We start from the raw sequence: 26989 nt of genomic DNA on the forward strand, positions 1-26989 counted from the left end.
ATGATCTCTTACAATAGCGCGCTCTAACTCTGCTGGAGTTGTGGAGTCCAGTCTAGTCTCTCTCTCCCTCTCCATCTCTCCGCAGTGCCGCTAAAAATCGCTGATCACCGCCATTACTTTTATCAAAAACCATAAAGTCCAAAATTCAATCCCATAGTTTGTAAACGCTATAACTTTTGTGCAAGACAATTAAAATAAATTAAAATAAATTTTTTTCAAAATTGTCGCTTTTTTGTTTATAGCGCACAATCTAAAAACCGCAGAGGTGATGAAATAGAAAGCCGTATTTGTGGGGGGGGGGAAATGGACATCAATTGTATTTGGGTATACTGTAGTGTCGCATGACAGAGCAATCTTTTGTTAAAATAATGCAGTGCCCAATTGCAAAAAATGGCCTTGATATTTAAGGGGGGTAAAACTTTCCGGAGCTGAAGTGGTTAATAATGCTCCCCTCCAGGAAAAAGTTTTTTTTGGGTTGTGGCACCCCATTCAAGTGAATAAGCAGCTAGAGGCATCATCCCGGTACCGTGGTTTGGAGCCAACGCTCTGCTTTCCGTCTGTAACAACCGATGCGGCTCGGGAGCCGCTCAATCGTTACCCGGGGGGGGGGGGGCGGGAGGGGACGTGTCCCCCCCCCCCCCCTCCTGCCGCCTTCCGTGACTTTTAACGGGCCTCCTGTCCCACCGGGAGACCCGAGCACCCAGCTGGCACGTCTGCCGGCTGGATGGAGTCCCGAGCAAATTTAAAAAACGGCTGTATGCAAAAAGGCAGTTTTCAGCGTTTTGCATACATGGAAGTGTAGTGGAGGGGGTTGGGGTCTTTTAGACCCTCGATCCCTCCATAAAGAGTACCTGTCACTGCATATTGGTGTCACAAGGGATGTTTACATTGCTTGTGACCGCAATAAAAGTGATCAGATTTTTTTTAAAAACCTGTGATAAAGTTAAAAAAAAAAAAATAAAATAAATAGGAAAAAAAAAAAGTCACCGTTAGCTCGCGCACAAAAAAACGTATTCGGAAGTCGAGCCGCGAATGAAATCGCTGTTCAAACCACACATGTGAGGTATCGCCGCGATCGCCAGAGCGTGAGCAATAATTAAAAAAAAAAAAAAAAAAAAAGAGCTACACTTTAACTCTAAAGTGGTAACCGTTAAAAAAATTGAAAGCGTCGCCTATTGAGATCTCTATTGCCCGTAGTTTCTCGACATTCCACGGGTGTGCGCAGTTTTAAACCGTAACATGTTGGCTATCTATTTACTCGGCGTGACATCATCTTTCACAATATACAAAAAAATGGGCTAACTTTACTGTTAAGTATTTTTTAAATGCAGTGAAATGTGATTTTTTTTTTTTTCCGCAATTTTCCCCCCAAAAAATGGCGTTTTAAAGACCGCTGCGCAAATACCGCGTGACAAAAAATATTGCAATGACCGCCATTTGATTCTCCAGAGTCTTTGCTAAAATAATATATATAATATTTGGGGGTTTTAAGTAGTTTTCTAGGAAAAAATACTGATTTTAACTTTAAAACAAAAAGTGTCCGAAATAGGGCTGGGGCTTAAGTGGTTAAGCTACCCAAAGTGAAGTACTAAAAAAAATCTGATTTTATTTGTACACAAGTTAAAACTTTTTTTGCAAAATTCACAGCACCATGTTTCATCCTGTTCTCAGGTGTTAATGCACCCTTAGGCTCCTTTCGCACTATCTGTCAGTCGGACGGATTCCGTTTTTCTCAGCGGGGGATCGAGCCGCTGATCCCCCGCTGAGCAGGAAAATGACAGCTGTGTCTCTGCGCTGTGTGCGGAGACACAGCTGTCAGTTCCCCATGCATCTCTATGGGGGAAATCAGATGGGAACGGACCGCCGGTCCGTTCTCATCCGATCTGCTGGACGGATGAAAAATAGGGTTTCCATCCGTCCAGGTTTGACGGATCAGATGTCAGCGGACATGTCTCCGCTGACATCCGATCCCCCATAGAGATGCATGGAGGGACCTTCAGATCCACCCAAAAAAAAGCGGACAGGCGGATCTGAACGGTCCGCCTGTGTGAAAGGGGCCTTAGGGTTGGGAGTTCAGAGGGGCTGGGAGAACTGTGGGAGGTTAGGGGATCTGTACTTTGGTGGAGGCTGAGGTGGGGGGCACATAATGGGGTGAATGCTACAGATTTTCCACCCCCTTCTCAACTTGCTATTAGGTTTGTACTGATACATATTTTTTTATTATTGAGCATAACTCGCCAATACCAATTACCGATACCTTGTGGTGTGATTTGAGAGCATACAAAATGAATGGGCTTAAATCTCACAAATTCAGGGAGAATTGAACAGGAATGCAGTGTAATTCCTGTCTGAACCCTGAAGTCACAATGACAAGCCTGGGTTTACACCGGAACAGTGAGAGAAACCGCATGTGATTCAGACAGGCATCACATGCAATTCTTTGTTTTGAGCCTATTCATTTTGTATGCTCTCAAATCGCACCACAAAGGGGTTTTAGGTATCTGAGCTTGAGTACTGGGAAGAAAAACTTCTCCCTCCTCTTGATCATATAATGGGTCCCGCGATCCCAGAGGGTCCAATACTTTAAGTAGAACTGAAGGCAAAAACTTTTTTTTTTTTCCTTTATAATGGGGGAGGAGGTTTTCATAAGAGTGGCAGTCTACAGAATGTGCAAGTCAATGGGGAACTATATAACGTCACATGTTGTCAGCATATTTTGCAATGTGTTTTTTTGTACCAGTGTTAATGTCCCTTACTGTAAACTTGGGGAACCAGATCAGTTTCCATTCATGTGACAAAAACATTACAATTTAAAATGCTTGTCTTGTAGGAATGGCCCGGGAGGGGAGAAGCAGTGGCCCCAGACACCGACCCTGGATCAGAAGCGGCCCCAGAGGAGAAGGATGATCTCACCCGTGGTCCAAATTATCGCCAGATAACTCTAAGCAACAATATCGAGCACCTTAGTAGCAGCACAACTCCTCCCAAGGTGAGTATCCGCTCCAGGGGCCAGCCTGAGATGTTGTGTCATAATGCCATTTCCAGCATATGGATTGTGATCTGTTAGAGGTCTATGGAGACATGGCGTTTTCTGTTGCTTCTTCAGGTAAAGCTGCCCATTGATGGAACATGATGAACTTTGATCCATGTGTGACTGCTTTTGTTTGACAGAAGTAGATCTAATGATTGATCCTCTCAACCGAGAATGTTGGAAAATATTTCCTTGATCAGCAGCTGCAACTACTGATCAACGTGTTCTGATAGTGGATTAGTCTGCTGTTAGAATACAATGTGCCAGGAACACAGGTCCCATGATCAACCCACAAAAACCACCTCAGACCACCCCCACCCCCCTCTCTAGACCTATAGTACACTCCTCCCTACAGATGGGGCATAAACTACCCCTAGATATATCCTCCTAATCTCCTGGCAAAGGACACCTGCAGGCCAATAGGGACCAGGTGGGATGCCTCAGAACTGTGGTCTGGACAGCACTCCACCTTTAACCACTTAAGCCCCGGAGGATTTGGCTGCTGAAAGACCAGGGGGTATTTTGCGATTCGGCACTGCGTGACTTTAACGGACAATTGCGCGGTCGTGCGATGCTGTACCTAAACAAAATTAACGTCCGTCTTTTTTTTTTTTTTTTATCATGCGCTATAAACAGAGCGTACATTTTGCTAAAATAACAATATTTTTCACATTTTTTAATATGAAATTCCCCAAAAAAAAATGTAAACATTTTCGGCCAATTTGTTTTATGCTACATATGTTTGGTAAAAAAAAAATCACAAAAGGCGTATTTTGATTGGTTTGCGCAAAAGTTTATCGCCTTTACTAACAAAGGGAAAGAGTTTTTTTTTTTTTTTAACGCGTAATGGCGGCGATCTGCGTGTTTTTTGCGACATTGGGGCGGACAGATCGGACCCTTGACTGACACTTTTGACACTTTTGGGGTTACCAGTGACATTTCTACAGTAATCAGTGCTATACATATGCACTGTTATTGTAAAATTACACTGGCAGTGAAGGGGTTAACTTTATTTGAGAGGGAGGGGCTGTGTGTGTCCCTAGGGGCGTGATTCTAACTGTGATTGGCTGGGGCTTGAGCTGTAGGAACAATGATCAACAGTCCTACATAGTAGAACCGTATGATCATTGTTTCTACACAGGGGAGAATAACAGGCAGCTTGTTTACACTAGCTGCCTGCCTTTCTCCCTCTCCCCCGACGATCGATGAGTGACCGGTGGACATCGGGTCCACCGGTCACACGCGCGGGGGGGGGGGGGGTCCGTGACTGCGCCGGCGGCGCTCGCTCCCCAGAGCCTTACAGGTTAGTGACGTACCAATACGTCACTCTGCCTGTGAGGGGCTGACCGCCGCAGTATATGTACTTGCGGCGGTCGGCAAACGGTTAAAACCATAGTGGGTTAATGGAGTTCATGTAAGTAGATCAACTGATCCCAGGTCGTCCACCACAATATGTTGAAAATTAGTTAATTGCTTAGGCCATAACACGTCTACATAATGCATGCAACCAATGGCTCCTAAGCACTGCCTGGTAGATTGGATGCAAATGCAGTTCATCAAAAGGTAATTGTAATAGACACTGGGGCCAGTGATCTCTGCTAATCATGTGTTGGGTGATGAAGACCATATGGACATGAAGCCAAGAGTGCACTGTGGATTGCAGGTATAAATGGATGGATGAGCAGCTGCATGCGGAATGAATATACGGTGAGCAGGGCAGCCAGATAATGTAAAGTAGGCGCTCCTTCTGATTCCAAATATAGTAGACCTGTGATGTCAGTCATAAAGTGGAGGTGTATGAGCCACTAAGTGGTCACCTCAGTTCAAATTATAGGAGTTGGATGCAGAAATACAACACTATAAAGTGGCATCTGACCGATGCTAAATATGTGGAGTATGGTATGCAGGTATTCAGTACCTATTAGGTGGACCCTCGACAGTTTCCCTGGTTTGGCCTGTACTAGATAGCTGGTCCCATGCAGTGTTAGGTACCTAACACTGCCGATCTTACCTGTGTCGAACACTATGGAGGTACTCACAGAACCATGTCCGTAACCCCAGCGTCCATGTTGACCAGTGTTGGCATCCAAGCTGCTTCTCCTGTCACATGCAAAACGTGGTTGCTCTTATGAAGTAGCTTCCTGTCTTTGGGAGATCACTGTGGTGGCTCTGGCCCTCCAAACAACTCTGGCTACCATCATGTGTATGGTCATACTAGCCATGCGGTGCTGCAGGGGGAGAGGGATGTGTCACCATGTCAATGTGTTTTGTTCTGCCCACCTGAACTTCATCAGGACGTATGGAGGGTTAGGCTGCCACTGAATTAAATACAATTTCAAGCCCTGCCCCCTGGCTTATGATCTTAAAGTGACCTATATATCCTAAAAGAACTAATGCTTGGTTGGGAGTGCTTCAAGCCCATATACTGTACCACACTGTGATCAATATTCATATTTAAAGTATGAGATGGCTACTAACCACCAGTAGGGGGGGGGGGGGGGAGAGAATATTTTGCAGTACTGTTATTCTTTCCCCCCTTATCGACTGTGAGTTCCCCTACTTCAGTTACTGTCAGATTGGCCATCGCAGTCTCGTTATAAAAATTACACTATACATAGTATAGTTTTTCAGTGCTATAAATGTAAACCACAATGCAGAACTATCCTGCATAGCAGGGAATAAACTGCAACATCCCTTAGTAAAAGCATCGCAGTGTGGAACCCCTTCCCAGCCTGTCATTAGTACAGTGACAGTGCATATTTTTAGCACTAATCACTGTATTAGTGTTACTGTTCGCACAGTGTCAGTGTAGATGTCCCGCTAGAAGTTGCTGATCACCGCCATTATGTATGTATAAAAATATTACACAAATTCCAGTATGTATTCCATAGTTTGTAGACTCTATAATGTTTGCGTAAACCGAACAATATACGCTTATTAGGATTTATTTTTTTTACCAAATATATGTAGCAGAATACATATTGGCCTAAATATAAAGAAATTAGATTTTTCTTTCATTCATAGACAGACACAGACACAGCTCCTTATCATCTTGACCATTGGGTTATACTGCCCCCTACAGGAGTAGGACACTAGGCAGGAAAAAGCTTGACTATGCTTATGGGGCAGTCCCAGGGAGTATACCCCCCACTCTCAGATATAGGCACTTAGGTTTTTTTTTTTCTGCCTGGTCAGGAGTAAGGACCTAGTTCCTTGCTGGGATCACTGGTCCTTGCAATTTTATTTTTTTTTTTAATGGAACTTTTTCCGATCTTTTGTTTTGTTGCTGTGAGAATCTACAATCAACTGCTGGACTAGGCAACGGACTGGATAATCTAGATCCACAGGGTCCCCCCAGTCTGGTCAGTGAGCGCGCGTAGGCCTCAGCTCCGCGCTAGGTCAGCCGGGTCAGCCGTGACCTAGCCCCACTGGACAGGGGCTGGCCTGCGAGTTAAAACGTCCAACGAGGGCGCATACGACCTGGCCTCGGCCTGAGTTGCAGCGTTCCTCCTGGCCAACAGCCACCCACATTCCGATGCAGCGGTGGTCTGTCAGGAGTGGTGCCCACTCTGTTCCTGGTATGGTAAGTAGATGTCCCCCCCCCCCCCCCCCCCCTTTACCCTGGAGAGTTTTTTTTTTTTGGGTTGGACATGGGCCCCTCCTTGGGATGGTGGGACCCCCGGGTTTCCTGACGCCCTCCCCGCCCCTCTAAAATTTGAGTGCGCACTGTCGGCCTTCTGGGTATGCTTAGTATATAGCGGCCGCCATCTTCCCCTGCCTCGTCTGTTTCATCAGATCCTGAATCTGTTTTGGCCACCGCGGATGCGAGTCACCCTACTGGGTCTGCGTTCACACACTGAGCGCTCAGATAGTGAGAATGATTCCTCTGCTCCTCTAGCCACGCATGAGAAGGAGCTGGTGGACTGGTATTTACTATTGTACTGGTGTCAAACTCTGACTGAGTGGGCTAAACTTTTACGCTGGGACCTGGAGGGGAAACCACTCCCCCCCCCCCCCCCCCCCCTTGGTGGAGCTGGCAGGTCAGTTGGTCCAGGGGCTACAGTTTATCTGTGATGCGGCTCCTTTTGATTTCTAGGCTGTCTGTATCAGCAGTGGTCCTTCGGCGTATTATCTGGCTAAAGTGCTGGTCTGCGGACCAGACTTCTAAGAAGGCCTTATCTGATCTCCCCCTTGTAGGGGATCGTCTGTTTGGAGCTTCCTTGGATGACATCATTAAGGGTCTTACAGGGGGGAGGAGTATCTTCTGCAGGCTACCAAGGGCAAGGAGCCTAATCGTAGACGTGAGCCATTCTTCTCAGCTCATAAGAGGCCTTTTCGTCCCTCAGGGTCTCAAGACAAGGGGTCAAAGCCCTTCAGGGCCTCCACCGGAGGTTCAAAGAGGACCAGGTCTGGCAAGCCATGAGCGGGCTCTTCCAGACCTGCGGACAAGCCTTCCTTTGCATGAAGGGGCGCCTTCACCCGTATCTGGGATGGGGGGGACGTGTTCGCTGGTTTCCGAATTCAGGGACCTCCCTGGTATAAGAAGACAAGTGGACGAACTCATTCGGTCTGGCTCTGGCTCCAAGATCACGTTTCAGTCTTATCCTCTGAAAAAAGTTCTTCCCTTAACCTGCACTTGTCCCCAGATCGCTTACAGGGTCTGTTTGGGGCAGTAAAAGACTTGTTACTTCAAGGGGTGATGGTTTCGACTTGAACTTTTTCAGGGGATTTTACTCAAACCTCTTTACAGTTCCCAGGAAGGAAGGCAAGGTGCGTTGAATTCTGGAGATCAAGGCGCTAAACTGCTTTATGTGGGTACAGAAGTTCCAGAATTAAGCCCCTACATCAGGGGTATTTCCTCCGCTTTGCCGTGGGCGAGGAGCATTTGTGGCGTTACCCCCTTGGTCTCGCCTCGGCTCATCGGGTCTTCACAAAAGTGTTGGCCCCAGTGCTAGCATTGTTGCGGAATCGCTGTACGGGGGTACCTGGAGGATCATCTTCTGCGAGTGGAGCCTCCGACTGCTCTGATGGACAACTTGGAGATTACTCTGCGAACTCTGAGGGAGTTTGGTTGGTTTCTGAACCTTCAGAAGTCTGCTCTGGTTCTGTCCCTATCACGTACCTGGTGGAGACCAAGCTGTAGAGGGGGCTTCTCTTGCACCTCCTGTCCAACACCCCTGATAGAGATGACAGGCGGTGTAGGACACAGAGTGGCACGAGGGCCGGTATAGCAGGTGATGTCTTGGCAGAAGACTGATGGCTGTGGATCACCGGATGAACACCTGAAACTGGAACTCGGTGATGCTGGATGAGAAGGCAGGAGCGAAATCGGAACACAAGCCAAGGGGTTGTCAACAGCCGGACAGCACGGGTACAGGAACGTGAGGCAAAAGCGGAGTCAGGATACAAGCCGAAGTCGGTACACAGTCTGGCAGCAAGGTACAAAGGCATAAGGCAAGGCAGGGTCAAAGACAGGCTGAGGTCACAAGGCAGGCAGGAATCCAAGGAGAGTCAAAAGGCAAGCCGGGTCGGTGTAACGGGAAATCCACAAGCAGGTCAGGGCACAGGTAAACAGGAACACAAGCTGAAAGACCACTCAGCAATGTGCTCCTGTCACCGCCTGGTATAAATAGGCCGTTTGGCGCCAATTGCGTACGCACGTTCGCGCGCCTGCGCATTGGCGCATTGGCGTGTTCGCGCATTGGCGCATGCGCATTCGCACATTGCTTCCCGTGTGCCTGGGCACGCGCACTGAGCGTCTCTTACATTGCCCCCCCCCAATGGGCAGCCTCCGGATGCCCATCTGCAACATCTTCTCAGGATGAAGCTGAAAAAAAGTTTGAATTAGATCCGTAGCATGGAGGTTGGCTTCTGGTTCCCAAGAATTTTCTTCCGGGCCATAGCCCTTCCATTTAATTAGGTACTGGACAGTACCTCCTCTTTTCCTACAGTCTAATATTGCTTCAACCTCGTATTCTTCGTTGCCATCAATAGTTTCAGGCGGAGGTGGATCCGACTCTCGGTCAGGAAATGGATTGGGTCTGGTAGGCTTCAGTAGGGACACATGGAAAACAGGATGAATTCTGTATGTTTCCGGGAGTGAAAGTTCATAGGCAGCAGGATTGATTTGTCTCTTAATAGAGAATGGACCGATATATCTAGGCCCCAGTTTCTTAGACGGACATGACAGTTTTAGATTGATAGAGGATAACCAAACCTTGTCTCCCGGTCTGAGGTTTAGATCTCCCCTCCTCTTCCTATCAAAAAAATTTTTGCTGTCTTGCTGTGCTCTGACAATGGCATCTTGCAATAATTTGTTGTTGGTTTGCAAAAATGTAGCTTTTTCCTGGACTGCGGGAACCAAGGAATCAGGTATTACGTCAGGCATAAAGGCTGGGAAGTACCCATAGTTTGCAAAAAACGGGGCTTGACCCGTGGCTGAATGTACTGCGTTATTATATGCAAACTCTGCTAGGGGTAAAAGTGATGCCCAGTCGTCTTGTGAGAAAGATGAAAAACACCGGAGGTACTGCTCCAGGGTCTGGTTTGTACGCTCCGTTTGCCCGTTTGTTTGCGGGTGATAAGCCGAGGAAAAGTATGTGTCAATTTTTAATGTTTTGCAAAGGCCTCTCCAGAACCTCGAAGTAAATTGCACCCCTCGGTCCGAAGTGATATTACTAGGAACCCCGTGGAGCCGAACCACTTCCTTGATGAAGGTTTGGGCAGTTTCCATTGCTGAGGGAGTTCCCAACATAGGGATAAAGTGGGCCATCTTTGTTAGTCTGTCGACCACCACAAAGATGGTTGTAAATCCTTCAGAAGGAGGGAGCTCAACGATAAAGTCCATGTTTATCATTTCCCAAGGCCTCTTGGGAATGGGCAAAGGTCTTAGCAAACCCCAGGCTTTGGCCTTGTCATTCTTGTTCCGGATGCAGATTGTACAGGTGCTAACATAATTACGGCAGTCGGACCTCAGACCAGGCCACCAAAAGGACCGTTGTACCAGGTCAACCGTTTTAGATATCCCAAAGTGCCCTGCCAAGGGGTGATCATGGCACAGGCAGAGGATCTTGGCACGTAGACCTGGAGGTACAAACATTTTTTGGTTATAGAAAAACAGACCTTCTTTTTCCTGAAGGCACATACCTGATGGTAAAACATCCCTTGTGGACGCCTGCTTCAGCTGCGTTAACAGATCCGCTTGCAAAAGTAGAAAACTTTGGGATGGCAGGATTGTGTCTACTGGGTGACACTCTTCGTCCTCTGGGTACATGCGGGAAAGTGCATCAGGTTTGCCATTCTTGGAGCCTGGCCTGTAGGTGATATGGAAGGTAAAACGAGAAAAGAACAGTGCCCACCTGGCTTGACGTGGTTTCAGTCTCTTAGCTGTTCGGAGGTACTCCAGATTTTTGTGGTCGGTAAAGATCAGGATAGGGTGAGATGCTCCTTCTAATAGGTAGCGCCATTCCTCCAAGGCCGCCTTGATGGCCAGTAATTCCCGGTCTCCAACATCGTAGTTCCTTTCTGCTGGGCTGAGTTTCCTGGAAAAGAAGGCAACAGGATGAAGAAGAGATTTCGTACCTGAACGCTGTGACAGGATGGCACCTATGGCATTTTCTGAAGCATCCACCTCGAACATAGGGCAGAGCGGGATTTGGGTGTCGTAAGATAGGTGCAGTAGTGAATAGAATCTTCAACTGGTCAAACGCAGCTTGTGCTGCCGGTGTCCATTGGAAACGGGTGCCTTGCCTTGTTAGCTGGGTGACTGGAAGCATAATGGCGGAGAAGTTCTTGATAAACTTGCGGTAAAAATTAGCGAAGCCAATGAACCTTTGTGTGCTCTTCCTGTCTGTGGGAGTGGGCCATTCGAGGATCGATTTGACCTTTTGGGGGTCCATGGAGATCCCAGAAGTGGAAATGACGAGTCCCAAGAATTGGATTGATTCCTTTTCGAACTCGCATTTCTCAGCCTTTGCGTATAATCCATGGTCTCTTAGGCGGCCGAGAACCTTCTTGACATGTTCACGGTGCATTTCAATGGAACCTGAAAAGATAAGAATATCGTCAAGGTAGACAATCATAAACAAATCAAGGAAGTCTCTGAAAATATTGTTCACGAAATGCTGAAAAGTAGCTGGAGCATTGCACAATCCAAAGGGCATGACAAGGTACTCGAAGTGGCCGAATCTTGTGCGAAAGGCGGTCTTCCACTCGTCGCCCTCACGGATCCGTACTAGGTTGTATGCTCCACGTAGGTCAAGTTTTGTGAATACCGTGGCTGCCCTGAAACGTTGGAAAAGTTCAGGAACTAAGGGCAGGGGGTATCTGTTTTTGACAGTAACCTTGTTCAACTCCCGATAATCAACACAGGGGCAGAGAGAATGATCCTTCTTTTCAACGAAGAAAATACCAGCCCCTGCGGGGGACGTAGAGGGCCGGATGAAGCCTTTTTTCAGGTTTTCGTCGATGTAAAGGCGTAATGCCTCAAGTTCTAGTTCAGAGAGGGGGAAGATACGCCCAAACGGTATCTCAGCACCTGGTAAAAGTTCAATTGGGCAGTCATACGACCGGTGAGGTGGTAGGATGTCTGCTTTCTGTTTATCAAAGACTTCCAAGAACTCATGGTAAGCTGCAGGCACAAGTTGGGATGCAGAGGGATCAGGTTGCAGGCCCAAAAGTGATGCAGGTTTCCCTGGACTGGGCTGGAAGCAGTTTTGTTGACAATAGGTGGATGGAAATGCCACTTCTCCTGACTTCCAGTTTATCTGAGGATTGTGTGCTTGTAGCCATGGGATACCGAGAATGATAGGGAACAGAGGAGATGGGATAATATCCAAGCACAAGTATTCTCGGTGGCCTTTATTAGAGATAGCCAGTAACGGGCAGGTTTCTTGGGTTATAGGCCCGGACTTGAGATGGGATCCGTCAGCTAGATGGATAGATAACTGACGGGTTTTCGCTTGCAGAGGGATCTGATGACGCTGAGCAAAGTCACTGTCCATGAAGCAGCTGCAAGCGCCTGAGTCAATAATGACTGGGACTTGGATGGTCTTTCCGAGAATCTGTAGTGAGAGAGGTAGAGTAATGTGAGTGGACAGATCCTTCCCAGAACTGTTTGCAAGGTAAGAAGGAAAAGCAAACTGAGACTTACTAGGCCGCACCGGGCAGGTCTGAAGGTAATGTCCGGCTTCCCCACAATAGAGGCATAAGTTGTTTCGGCGTCTTCGCAATCTCTCCTCAGTGGTTAGTGGAGAACGTAAAAGTCCGAGTTGCATGGGCTCCACACTGGAGGTTGTGGGGAAAGCGACAGGTGGACGAAAAGCCGGAGGTGACGGCACTTGAGGCAACATCCAGGTAGGTCTGGAACTTCCAGCTCTTTCCACTCTCCGCTCCCTGAGCCTGCGGTCAAGCTGGATAGTAAGACTAATAAGGTCATCAAGAGAATCAGGCGTACCCACTCTGGCAAGTTCATCCTTAAGGCCCTCTGATAGGCCGAGACGGAATTGATGCCGTAAGGCTGCATCATTCCAGCCTGTATCGGAAGCCCATCTGCGGAATTCGGCGACATAGTCCTCAGCAGGGCGGCGGCCTTGTTGTAATGTATGTAGGGTTGCTTCGGCTGTAACAGATCTCTGGGGGTCGTCATAAAGCTGCGCCATCGCTTCGAAAAATGATGAGATGGTGTTCAAGGCTATATCATTTTGTTCCAGGAGACGGTGGGCCCAGGATTGCGGCTCTCCGAGAAGTAGAGAGATTACGAACCCCACCTTGGTGGATTCAAGTGAGAAAGTCCGTGGCTGCAGGGCAAAGTATAGCTCACAAGAATTCCTGAAAGCCCGGAATTTGTGTCGGTCACCCGAAAATCGTTCTGGAGCAGGTACCCGAGGTTCCGGTGGTGGCAAAACCACTGAAGGTGTGGATAGAGCCCGTTCGGGCATGGAGGTCCCAGGTGCCGGGGTTGCCGGGGTAGAAGCCATGGATTGGATGCGACCCTCTAATTGGAAGTAACCTTCTTGCAAGGATTTGACTGCTTGGGTAAGCGAAGCAAGTTGCTGGCATACTGCCTCTAGAGGTGAAGCCCCTCTCTCGGTCTCCGACATCTGGCTGAGTGGTACTATCACGTACCTGGTGGAGACCAAGCTGTAGAGGGGGCTTCTCTTGCACCTCCTGTCCAACACCCCTGATAGAGATGACAGGCGGTGTAGGACACAGAGTGGCACGAGGGCCGGTATAGCAGGTGATGTCTTGGCAGAAGACTGATGGCTGTGGATCACCGGATGAACACCTGAAACTGGAACTCGGTGATGCTGGATGAGAAGGCAGGAGCGAAATCGGAACACAAGCCAAGGGGTTGTCAACAGCCGGACAGCACGGGTACAGGAACGTGAGGCAAAAGCGGAGTCAGGATACAAGCCGAAGTCGGTACACAGTCTGGCAGCAAGGTACAAAGGCATAAGGCAAGGCAGGGTCAAAGACAGGCTGAGGTCACAAGGCAGGCAGGAATCCAAGGAGAGTCAAAAGGCAAGTCGGGTCGGTGTAACGGGAAATCCACAAGCAGGTCAGGGCACAGGTAAACAGGAACACAAGCTGAAAGACCACTCAGCAATGTGCTCCTGTCACCGCCTGGTATAAATAGGCCGTTTGGCGCCAATTGCGTGCGCACGTTGCGTACGCACGTTCGCGCGCCTGCACATTGGCGCATTGGCGTGTTCGCGCATTGGCGCATGCGCATTCGCACATTGCTTCCCGTGTGCCTGGGCACGCGCACTGAGCGTCTCTTACAGTCCCCAAAACTGGACTATCTGGGTCTGACTCTGGAATCTGGTATTTCTTCCTCTGGAAAAACTCCAGACCTTTCAGGAGGCAATTCAGCTTCTGTTGTCCAGCAGACGGTCATCCCTCCGGGCTTGCGTCCGGGTGCTGGGCCTGATGGTGTCTACATTCGAGGTGGTTCCGTTTGCACAGTTCCACACAAGATATCTGCAAAAGAGATTCTAGTGAAATGGGACAATCCCGGTCTCTAGAGGTGGATTTGTTCTCTGGCACTTCGACAGGGAAAATCCTTTCTCTCCCCCCCCCCCATACTGGATGGCTTTCACTACAGATGCCAGCCTATCCGGGTGGGGAGGTGTCCTCTGCACAGATTGTGCTCAGGGGATCTGGACTCTGATCGCTTGGAGTTCCAGTACATTAATCTGCAGTCTGGACTATCCAGACTTGTCTGGATCATTGGACAATTCGTCTTCAGGGGTGTCCGGTACGAATTCAATCGGACAATGCCATGGTCTGGCCATGGTCTATGTCAATCACCAAGGGGGCACAAGAAGTGTCCTGGCGGCTTGGGAAGTAGCTGGCATTCTAAGGTGGGCAGACCGATTCGTTCCAGCCCTCTCTGCTGTACAGAGAGGAAGAGGTTTGTGGCACGGTCTCGGGATCCTCTGGCCAACTCCACAGACACATTAGTGGCTCCTTGAAGTCAGTATTTTCACGCCAGTCTTGGTATGCTGATCCGGTAAGGCTGGTTGCTGATGCTCCTTGGAGACTTCCTCCCAGGAAAGATCTGCTGTCCCAAGGGCGAATCTTCCATCCTGCTTTACAGTTGCTGGCTTTAATGGGTTGGCTGTTGAAAGCCAGGTGCTGAATGGTGGAGGTTTGTCTGAATTGGTGATTCCTACGCTGTTACGTTAGAAAATCTACCTCTAGGAAGCTCTACCATCGTACTTGGAAGACATTCATTGCATGGGGTGAGTCTCTTGGGATGCTCCCTCGCTCCTTTTCGGTGGCTCGGATCTTCGCTTTCCTTCAACAGGGGATTGAACAGCGCCTGTCCTTGAGTACCATCAAGGGCCAGGTTTCGGCCTTGGCAGTTATTTCTTTCCACATCCATTGGACATAGATTCCTTTTGTGCGTACATTTATCCAGGGAGTTCGACACTTGGCTCCTCCAGTGCAGTCTCCATTGCTGCCGTGGGACCTCAGTTTGGTTGTCCGTTATCCAGAAGCCTCCCTTTGGAAATATGTGGGAGGTTCCCCTGCTTATGTTGTCCCAGAAGGTGGCTTTTTTTTTTTTTTTTTTTTTTCTGTCCCAGAAGGTGGCTATTACTGCTGAATGCAGGGTGTCAGAGCTGGTGGCATTGTCTTGTCGTTAACCTTACCTGGTGGTTCACCGAGATAAGGTTGTTCTTCGTCCCTGTCCATCGTTCCTTTCAAAGGTTGTCTCTGACTTCCATTTGGATGAAGACATTGTGTTGCCTTTCCTATGTCCCAGGCCTAAACATCCTAAGGAAATTTGCCTTGCATTCCCTGGATGTGGTTGGGGCAATCGGGGTGTACCTGGCAGCTATGGAGTCTTTTAGGAAGTCATACTCACGATTTGTACTCACGGATGGACCTTGGGCAGGGTTGGCTGCTTCTGCTGTGACCATTTCCAGATGGATCAGACAGATAGTGATTCAGGCCTATTCAATTAGGGTTCCTCCTTTCCCTGTTAAGGCGCACTCTACTTGGGTGCGTGGTGCCTCCTGGGCCTTTGGGGCAGGTTTGCAAGGTGGCCACCTGGTTGTCTGTGCACACTTTCACAAAGTTTTATATGGTGGATGTGTTGGCATCTGCGGATGCTGCTTTTAGCCGCAAGGTTTTGCAGGCTTCTGTTTAGAGGGCCAGGTTCTCTTAGAGGGTGTATTTTTTTTATTTTATTTTTTTTTTTCAGGTGAGCTCCAGTTGTTTATGGTTGATCTCCATGTTACCTGGTTGGCTATGGTTTAGCCTTGGGAATTTTTTTCCTTGCTGTTCCCACCCCTCATGTTTTGAGACTGCTTTGGGACATCCCAAAGGTCAAGAAGATAAGGAGCTGTTTTTGGCAATGAACGAAAGGGAAAATGGGATTTTTGACTTATGGTAAAATCCATTTCTCTGATGTCTGTTGACGGACACAGCACCCACCCCTCTGTGGTGTTGGCTTTCTTATGGCACAGGCTGTAAAACAAAGCTGAGTGCCTATAGCGAAGAGTGGAGTATACCCCCATAAGCGTAGTCAAGCTTTTTTCTGCCTAGTGTCCCTACTCCTGTAAGGGGCAGTATAACACAATGGTCAAGAAGATGAGCAGCAAAAAGATTTTTATTTTTTTTAATTTCAATAATTTTTATTGATTTTTAGAAAAAGTACAACAGAGTATAACGAGCCAAAATGGCCCAACCATAGACATTGAAAACAACATGGAGCACATGGTGCAGAAAGCATTAAATGTGTACAAGTAAATATTGTGGATAGCAGGAGTCGAGAAAAAAAACAAATAAATAATAATAACAACAATGGCAGTCAAGCCAGTGTGAAGCAGGTACTGATCGCTCTCTTCAGTGCTTAAAGGAGCGGGCCGTCCAGGCCCCCCCCCCCCCCGGGCGCCCCTTACGGGAACACACTGCGCCCCCAGGGGGAAGCGGAACCCAACCCCCCCCCACCCGCAGTCTCATGGACCCGACTACAAAATACGACATCCCGCCATCAATACACAACAAAAGAAAAGAGAAAGCAGAGAAAAGGAAAGAAAGGAAGGGAAGACTAGGAGAGCGGCAGCGGCTGGTTAAGAAGGAAAAAAGTCGACATCCAGGTCCAGCACCCTCCCAGGGAACGAGTCCCCGGAGCGTGCGGTCCGGCAATAGTAAAGAGCCGGAAAAAATCCCCCTAAGAGGGGCCTGCCAAATAGCGGATCCACGGTTCCCAGGTCTTGTCAAATATTTTCATCTTATCATTCAATATGGCTACCATCCGTTCATTTTATCATAATCCAAGACAGCTTGGCTTTGAGCAGCTCGATTTTTTTTATTTTTTTAAATTGCGTGTGTGTTTTTTTTTGTTTACATTTAGCTGTCTATTCTTTAACCCTAAGCCTTAGCCCTTGTTCACATTGACTGTGGCTTTGAAATCATGCGACTTCATCTGAAATCACACGATTTTAAAGCCGAATGTCAATGCAACTTTGGGTCTAACTTGGAAAACATCTCTGTAGCTTAATACACAGATGTCTATTCAAGTCGCACCCAAAATCAACAAAGTGGTGCAGGAACTATGTTTGCAAATCGCCCAAACCGCCAAATTGCATAACAAGTCGCTCCAATGTGAACGGGGGCTAAAAGTGTTATGCCCAAAACAGTAAAATCAGTCTGTATTTGCAGTAAAGCATTCTTGTTCTACTCACTGTGGAGCCTAATGGGTTAATCCTCTGCATTGTGTGAAAAGGCTGTTTGATCCTGTCATCTCTGATTCTTCCACTGTCCCCCATCCATCTCCTGATAGTACAGAGCCTAGGAGGCACTCTGCACATGCTCAGTTTGGCGTCTATTGCTAGAGTGTTAGGTTTTTTATTTGGGAGGGTGCATGTGATTGGCACAGGGCCAATCAGCACTGTCCAGACAGAGGGACACGGGTCATGAAGCCTCATAAGACAGTCAGAGGAGAATGAAAACTCCTACAAGCTTTAACCAGTACTTGGCCGGACAATGATAGAAGTCACAAGACTGATATTTACTGCTGATGAGAAAGGGTATTTAGTTTATAACTACTAAAATAATTGCATTTCCATGTTCTGTTAGAGACCAAATGTAGTAAATGCAGGGTCCTGGGTTTTAGTAACACTTTTACACTAACCCTAGTCTGGTTAAGAGTTGGGGTAAAGATCGCTGTACTAAATAGGCCAAGGTATACGACTACAGGTCCACTTTAACCACTTCACCTCCGAAAGATTTGCCGCCCCCCCCCCCCCCCCCCTTCATGACCAGGGCATTTTTTTGTGATACGGCACTGCACTACTTTAAAGGCCCGTACACACGTACCGATCGTCGGCATACAAACGTCGGCGGACGAAAGATCTGCCGATTGTACGCGTGTTAGTATGGTGCCTCCGACAGCTGTCTGCGCACAATCTGCGGACAAAAAGTCTTTCTTGCAAACATGAAAATTTTTGTCTGCGGACACCAGAACGGACGATTGTTCGCCTGTCAGTACAGAATTCGGCCGACAGACCGCAGATTTGCAAGACTGGGCATGCTCAGAAAATTAAAAACACAGGGAAAGTTAACCATTACATGACATCACTTCTGCAGTCAGCTGAAGTCTGCAGACAAAATTCTTGTGCTGTCCTTGTGCTGTCTTTGCACTTTTCAACAGACACCGACATCCCGGGGAGAAAAGACGAACATTTGTATGCCGACGATCGGTACGTGTGTACGGGGCTTAACTGAAAATTGCGTGGTCATGCAACACTGTACCCAAATATTTTCTCCTCTTACCTTCCAGGATGGCAACACATGAGATGAGGCTCCACCCTGCAAGAAACACAATCAGTTCACAGCTGTTTAAAAGGCCCCACACAGGAAAGAGACGGGAGGGCCTGGATGTTCTGGCCCAGATCTGGCAGTTTGAGTTAGCTTATGCCTTTCCCCAACTGACTGTAATCCCTCAAGTCATACAGAAACTCAGTTGTTCCCCGGGGCCAAGCCTCATTTTGATTGTGCCATGGTGGCCAAGGAGGGCGTGGTTTGCGTCCTTGAAGGCGTTTTTTTTTCGGTGGCGCCTTCTTTGAAGCTTCCAAATCCTAGAGCTACTCTCTCAGGGTCCAGTATTGCACCCCAGGCCGGAGTCCTTCCAGCTGACGGTCTGGTCTATGAGTGCCAAATCCTTAAAATAAAGGGCTGCTCAGACAGTGATCGACACACTCCTCCTGAGCAGGAAACCAGGAATGAGGAAGATATACTCTGAGGTTTGGAAAACATTTTGTACTTGGCGTAAGCATAAGTAGATTTCTTCCACCTCTTTTCCTGTAATCTTAGATTTCCTAAAATATGGGGTAGAGAAGGGTGTGGTGGTCAACACTCTTCAGGTACAAATGGCAGCTCTGTTTTTTAGATGAGCGAAATAACCTTTAGTTAAGATTTTTGACGGCTAAGGATAGAGCTACCTCCTAACTAGGGTTCTAGAGGCATTAGCTAGAAGCCCTTTTGAACCTATTGAAGAGATTTCCTTTAATCTTTGACCCTAAAACAAGCCTTCTTATTGCTATCACAAGAGCTAGAAGGGTAGGGGACTTGTAAGGTCTTTCTATCAAAGAACGATTTTTGTTGATCCTCCCAGATAGGATTATCCTCTGGCCAGATCCTCCTATATCTGCCCAAGTAGCATCTTTTCATAGGACACAGGAGATAGTTATCACAAAAGGATGTTAAGGTTAAGGGCTCTTTCACACGGGCGCTCCGTATGTCCGCAAATCATCCAATTTTTTTGCGGATGATTTGCGGACATAATGTAAGTCAATGGCATTGCGGATGTCAGCGGAATACCATCCGCTGACATCTGATTTCCTTCCTTTCAGTTCTGTTCTGTTTTTTGGAACGGGACAGAACCCTATTTTTCCTCCGTTCAAAAAACGGAAAGGAAGGAAAATCGGATGTCAGCGGTGTCATCCGCTGACATCCGCAATGCCCATAGACTTACATTATGTCCGTATATCATACGGATGGGATAATATGCGGACATACGGAGCGGATGACACAAATGTCATCCGCTCCGTGAAAAAAAAAAAGTCCCGCAGCGGAGAAAAACAGCGGAGCGGCCGTGTGAAAGAGCCCTTAGAATGAGGGGGGAAAATACATTTCATTGTTTGTAAATAAGGGAGGAGACATCTCCTCACATCTAGAGGACCAAAGCAGGGCCTTCCAGCATCTAAGTCTTTGGTGGATCAGACAAGCCATTACTATGTCATACGAGATTTCAGTTATTCCTGCACCAGAAAAGCTGAACGCACACTCAACCAGAGTCCTGGCAACTTCCTGGGCTGAGAAAGTGAGAGCTTCCTGGGAACAGATTCGCAGTGCAGCCACCTGGTCTAGCCAAGACACCTGCCTGAAGCACTAACAAGTGGAGGTGCTGTCTCAGCAAGACCTGGCATTCGGCCGAAAGGTACTACAGGCAGTGGTCCCACCCCAAGGTAGGCCTGTGGTTACTTGATTATCCTCTCATGTGTTGCCGTCCTGGAAGGTGAGAGGAGAAAACTGACAGTTAGACTTACCGGTAACAGTGTTTCCACGAACCTTCCAGGACGGCAGGCCTACTTCCCGCCCAGTTAAGGGGTGAGGAAAGAATGTAAATAGGTGGTGAGTACTTAAGTGAATTTAAACCCCTTGTGGACTGGTTGGGAGAATTACAACTGAGGGACAAGGGGAAGGGTGGGGCCTTTTAAACAACGGTCAACTGATTGTGTTTCCTGTAGGTTGGAGCCTCTCATCTCTCATGTGTTGTCGTCCTGGAAGGTTTGTATTAACACCGTTACTGGTAAGTCTAACCGTCGGTTTTTGGCACTATAAACAAAAAAAACTTGACAATTTTAAAAAATATATATATTTTTTACTTTTTGCTATAAAACCTATCAAATAAAAAAAAAAAAATGTAAAGATCAAATTTCGTCATCAAATTTAGGCCAATAGGTGTTCTACATACTTTTGGTAAAAAGAAATCCCAATAAGTGTTTGTTGATTGGTGCGGTTTGCGTAAAAGTTATCATGTCTATAAACTATGGGATACATTTATGGAATTCTAATTTTTTTTTTTTTTACTAGTAATGGTGGTAATCCGTGACTTACAGTGGGTACGGAAAGTATTCAGACCCCCTTAAATTTTTCACTCTTTGTTATATTGCAGCCATTTGCTAAAATCATTTCGATTCATTCTTCTTCCTCATGAATGTACACATAGCACCCCATACTGACAGAAAAACACAGAATTGTTGCAGATTTATTAAAGAAAAACTGAAATATCACATGGTCCTAAGTATTCAGACCCTTTGCTCAGTATTTAGTAGAAGCCCCCTTTTGATCTAATACAGCCAGGAGTCTTTTTGGGAAAGATGCAACAAGTCTTTCACACCTGGATTTGGGGATCCTCTGCCATTCCTCCTTGCAGATCCTCTCCAGTTCTGTCAGGTTGGATGGTAAACATTGGTGGACAGCCATTTTTAGGTCTCTCCAGAGATGCTCAATTGGGTTTAAGTCAGGGCTCTGGCTGGGCCATTCAAGAACAGTCACGGAGTTGTTGTGAAGCAACTCCTTCGTTATTTTAGCTGTGTGCTTAGGGTCATTGTCTTGTTGGAAGGTAAACCTTCGGCCCAGTCTGAGGTCCAGAGCACTCTGGAGAAGGTTTTTGTCCAGGATATCCCTGTACTTGGCTGCATTCATCTTTCCCTCGATTGCAACCAGTCCTGTCCCTGCACTGAAAAACACCCCCACAGCATGATGCTGCCACCACCATGCTTCACTGTTGGGACTGTATTCGACAGGTGATGAGCAGTGCCTGTTTTTCTCTACACATACCGCTTAGAATTAAGGCCAAAAAGTTCTATTTTGGTCTCATCAGACCAGAGAATCTTATTTCTCACCACCTTGGAGTCCTTCAGGTGTTTTTTTAGCAAACTCCATGCTGGCTTTCATGTGTCTTACACTGAGGAGAGGCTTCCGTCGGGCCACTCTGCCATAAAGCCCCGACTGGTGGAGGGCTGCAGTGATGGTTGACTTTCTACAACTTTCTCCCATCTCCTGACTGCATCTCTGGAGCTCAGCCACAGTGATCTTTGGGTTCTTCTTTACCTCTCTCACCAAGGCTCTTCTCCCCTGATAGCTCAGTTTGGCCAGACGGCCAGCTCTAGGAAGGGTTCTGGTTGTCCCAAATGTCTTCTATTTGAGGATTATGGAGGCCACTGTGCTCTTAGGAACCTTAAGTGCAGCAGAAATCTTTTTGTAACCTTGGCCAGATCTGTGCCTTGCCACAATTCTGTCTCTGAGCTCTTCAGGCAGTTCCTTTGACCTCCTGATTCTCATTTGCTCTGACATGCATTGTGATCTGGAAGGTCTTATATAGACAGGTGTGTGGCTTTCCTAATCAAGTCCAATCGGTACAATCAAACACAGCTGGACTCAAATGAAGGTGTAGAACTATCTCAAGGATGATCAGAAGAAATGGAAAGCACCTGAGTTAAATATGAGTGTCACAGCAAAGGGTCTGAATACTTAGGACCATGTGATATTTCAGTTTTTCTTTTTTTAATAAATCTGCAACAATGTCAACAATTCTGTGTTTTTCTGTCAGTATGGGGTGCTATGTGTACATTCATGAGGAAGAAGAATGAACCTAAATGATTTTAGCAAATGGCTGCAATATAACAAAGAGTGAAAAATTTAAGGGGGTCTGAATACTTTCCGTACCCACTGTATAGCAGGACTATGTGTGGTTTGCCAGTAATGCACTATCCCTGTGTGCTCTTCTGTTTTGTTTGTGACTGATGTCCCTCACTTTGTGTAACTGGTTTACATGGCTAAAAAAAAAAAAACTTGTCTTATAGGATCAGTCTTCTGGCTCTGAGTGGTGGAAGAAGCTGTGGAAGAAGCTCTGCAACGATTATGTGTATGTGATTTGGGGACTTCTATTATTAGCGGTCATCACAGTGGTTGTTCTATGTGTAAAATTGGGCAATGCGCCAGGTAAGCCATCTATCCCTTCTATTGTGCACACACAGGTTGTCCACTTTTTGGTCCTCTGGTAACCCAGTCACACAGGCAAACCTTTTTCCCTCCACTTAAAATGGTTATAAACCTCAAACAGAAAATGAACAGAACACAAACTTCTATAGTGTATAATAGTCTCAATACAAAGTCTTGGTTCCTCTCTGATCTATCCTGCTATCCGCATGAGTCCTTAATAGAACTCGCTCCCCCCCCCCCCCCTCCAACACATAGCAGGCGATTCAGCCTCAGCTGTGCATGTTTCCCAACCAGACTGTGTAGAAGGCTTTCTGTGCCAATTATTAATGCTCTTTATCATGTGTGGGTGTGGGGTGTGATCTTAAGGGTCCCTATACTGCTCTACCTGAGCATTATATGAAAGAACCCATCCCTTTAGACATGCATACCTGCTGGCCATTGGGTGCTGCAGACTTGAGCTGTGCAATCTGTTTCTTTATTATGCTCTACACACAAAAAAAATCAAGCAAAGTTAGCATGTCATTGCTGTAAGCCTTTGTGTCAAATGAGGCTTTCATCCTAAAATGTATTAGGGCCACCACTTGAGGTAGGTTGTTTGGGCCGCCACCAGGGAAGGGAGAGCACAGGGTATAGTAATGTGGTGATGCAGATTTGCTGGAAGGAACTGAAAGGGTTCAGAAGAGTTATGGAAAATGCAGACAATGCATTAGCTGAACTGTCTAGATATTAGATAAGTTTAATTCTAATATCAATCCTGTATGGTTTTTACTCTAGCATGCAAATGTCCATCCTGCCCCAACAAGTGGACAAAATATGACGACATCTGTTATTATGTGTCAAAAAATGGCACTAGATGGTTGGAGAGCCTCCAGTACTGTGAGAAGGAAGGGGGGTCCCTGCTGATCCTGAATGATACAGTGCAGGTAAGTGAACATCCGTGCGACGGGGGAACGCAAGCTGGGCACAATGCAGCCAATATCTGTGTATGTCTGGGCATGTCTATTCCATTACATGAACCTTAGAATAAACCCTGTCCAGGGTTGCTAAAACCTTCCCACCTTGTACTATAGCAAAGGTGGGAATTCTCAACACACCAGCTTTATTGAACTACAAATCCCATCATGCCCTTGTCTCTGGAAGTCATGCCTGTGGCTGTCAGTTTGCAATGCCTCACGGGATTTAGTTCTACAACAGCTAGTGTGCAGAGGTTGCCTGCCCCTGTACTACAGTGTCATAAATGGTCAGTTGCATAGGTTGACTAATATCCATGGACAAAGGGGAAAAAAAAAACACCCTTGCACACTCAGAACCTTTTTTGTTTACATGTAACAATCAGTATTTTTTTGCTAAAAAATTACTTAGAACATTGAGCCTGGATTCACACTGATGCGAATTAGATGAGGGTTTCCCTGCATCCAATTAGCATGACTGGAGACTGTGACCAGCTCTCAATGGAGCGTCTTTGACTCTGTTTCAGGTCCGAATTCAGGCAACAATTCAGGCCTGAAATGGAGAACCCCTGTTGTGAGCTGTATCTGAATTCAGTGGGAACCCAGCCTCAAACATTATATATATATATATATATATAATATATATATATATTTATTTTTTTTTTATTCAAAGAAAATGCATAACCCATTTATTTATATTTTTTGTAAAATATAAAGGATGTTACGCTGAGTAAATGGATACTAAACATATCCCGTTTTTTAAAATTGCGTATGCCCGTGCAACAGCGATAAACTATGTAAATATTACTATCCATAGGATAAGTGGATAAGAAGCCCCTGCGCTATCACTTAAAAAGGTAGTGAAATAAAGTAAAGATATTAATGGAAATGGGGGATAGCTGCAGCTCCTAGTTCAGCCTTACCAAAAACTGAATAGATAGTATAAAAAGACACAATGGACAGTGAAGCTGCGCTTATCCAGTGAGTAAACAAATCTAAAGTACTTGTAGTGCAAAGTAATATCCGTGTCCTATATAAATGTAACGTAACTTCAGTGAAAAGATTCCCAATATTGTGATAGTGACTCAGTGACATAACAATTCAATTGGAACCCAGTAAAATACATCAATGTGCCAAATCAGATAAATTAATCCAAAATAGATGAAGTATATAAAATTCTGATCAATGGATCACAGCATAAAAGTTCATAAAGATGAGAGTCAATGTGAAGCAATCTTGTGAGTGCTTCTCCCACTATGTGTTCAATTAGTGATCATAGACAGATCAAAAAAGGGACTTCAGCACCATAAAGTGAATGGTGAGAGAATCTGGATATGATTCTTCCAGGTGTACTACACCCTTGCCTTACTGTTGTAAGGATACAGCATATAGAAAACTCCTGGCAATCCTAGAACCTTCCAGGGATGGTGGGGGCGTAAAAATACTCAGAATAGGATGCAGACAAAAGAAGCTCTTCTGGTGTAGTATTTTTCGTATAACAGTTAATTTATTTAAAATAGTAATCACTTACAATTAAGTAGATAGCAATCGGTGTAGGAATGCTAAGGCTCTGAGTCCAGAGCCGCCCGTATCACTGCACTTCCAGGTTTGCCTAACTTCTCAACGCATATTGTCACGTGACTTCTTCAGGAGATAATGATAGGCTGGACGGAGGTGCTTAAAGCGGAGTTCCGGCCACAGAAAAAAAATTTCAATGACCATACCCCCGGGACAGTCAGGGCTAGTACATTCCACAATGGCTAGCCTCTGATCTGTCCCGGTTCGCACTTACCTTTTAGAAGAAATACATACTTTTAAAATTTCTTCTCCAGCGCTGCCATCTCAGGTGTGGGCAGCTGAAGCCAGCGCGATCCTCTTCTGCGTCCTCTTTGGTCCCACGATGCACTGCGCTGGCCCCGCCTTCACTTCCGGGTCTACAGCGTCATCCCTGCACAGCTTCTGGGCATGCCCAGAAGCACTTTAGCAAGGTATGATGTGCCTACACCGGAACTGACGTCGGGGCCGGTGCAGGCGCATTGATTTCTCGGAGCGATGACGTTCAGCTCCCAGGAATCATTGCAAAACGGAAGTGACGGCGCGGGCCGGGGAAGGAGGAAGTGGATGGTAAGGTGAGTATATTAGCCTCTCTAAAAAGGTAAGTAAAAAAAAAGGCAGGGAATATCCAATTCGGGCTGAGGAAAGGATAAGAAAGCGGATGCCATAAAATCTACAGGCATGATTTTGTGGCCGGAACTCCGCTTTAAGTACTATTCTGCAGGTGATAGCTATGCTATGTATCTCTAGTATACTGAATTGGTCTCCAACAGTATGGCTAACTACAGCCATGATATTGTAGTCTGGACACATTTAATATGTATAAACAATCGCAGCCTCAATCGCTGAAGATAGCATATACCAGCCGACATCCGAGAAAGAAATAAGTAGATGATATACAGAAATAAATTGAATTCACAAAACTTGGTGAAGCTCAATTTTAGAAAGGAGAATGGGTAAAAAGTAAATAAAAACATTTATTTAAAAAAAGGGGGGACATTTAAAAATGTAAATGGAAATATCAAAGGGTAAAAGTAGCAATCCTGGAAATAGAGCCTTATGGAGGAGCAATCATTACATAATACAGTGGAACCTTGGTTTGCGAGTATAATTGGTTCCAGCAGCTTGCTTGTAATCCAAAACACTCGTATATCAAAGCAAGTTTTCCCATAGGAAAGCATTGAAACTCAGATGATTCGTTCCACAAGCATTTAATGTAATGAATAAAGATATGCTGTATTATATATAAAGTACATTCCTGTGCAGTAAAAGTATGCCATCTCCTCTGTTAAATAACATCATGTGTCCCTGTGTCTGCACTGCACACAACCAATGCTGATTTATACTTTAGAGAGTCTGTGGCACTGTGTAATTCCTTAGCCCAGCTCTGCTGCTCTCCTCCCCTCCTCCTCCGATGACGTCAGGAGGAGTGATCGGCCCCTCCCGCCGGGGAGAGCAGAGGACGGAAACCAGAGAGAGACACAGGGACAGGAATCGTACAAAGTAAGTGCAGGGAAACACTCTGAAAAGTACATATCGGCATCTTCACATACAGTAGAAGCACTGGGACACATAATACCATGTGACAGAGGGCATTAACAGAGGGGATGGCATGGTTATAATGTAGTAAAACTGCTCGTATATCAAGACAGTGCTCGTATACCAAGACAGATTTTTTTAAAAATGATGCTCGTAAACAAAGGCACTCATAAACCAAGGTTCCACTGTATATAAAACTACAATGTAAAAATGCAAAATACTAATAAGTGGTAAAATGCCGGGAAAGAGAAAATTTATTGGATATTTCAAACTTTGTTAACAAATAAAAAAACTGAAAAATTGGGCGTGCAAAATCATTCAGCCCCTTTACTTTCAGTGCAGCAAACTCTCTCCAGAAGTTCAGTGAGGATCTCTGAATGATCCAATGTTGACC

General features: G+C 46.3%; 1 protein-coding gene across 1 annotated transcript in view; it reads left to right on the top strand.

Annotated features, from left to right (window-relative positions):
* Positions 1 to 26989, top strand: part of LOC309550089 (killer cell lectin-like receptor subfamily G member 1) — a gene marked incomplete at its 5' end in the record, with an annotated part of 37210 nt that overhangs the window by 896 nt on the left and 9325 nt on the right. The window contains 3 exons of the mRNA XM_082250550.1: positions 2831 to 2989; positions 22414 to 22552; positions 23327 to 23475. Of these exons, the coding sequence (XP_082106676.1) occupies positions 2831 to 2989; positions 22414 to 22552; positions 23327 to 23475 (447 nt within the window). The remainder of the gene's footprint in view (positions 1 to 2830; positions 2990 to 22413; positions 22553 to 23326; positions 23476 to 26989) is intronic.

Source organism: Pelophylax lessonae (genome assembly GCF_965119305.1).
Source record: "Pelophylax lessonae genome assembly, chromosome: 3".
NCBI lineage: Eukaryota > Metazoa > Chordata > Amphibia > Anura > Ranidae > Pelophylax > Pelophylax lessonae.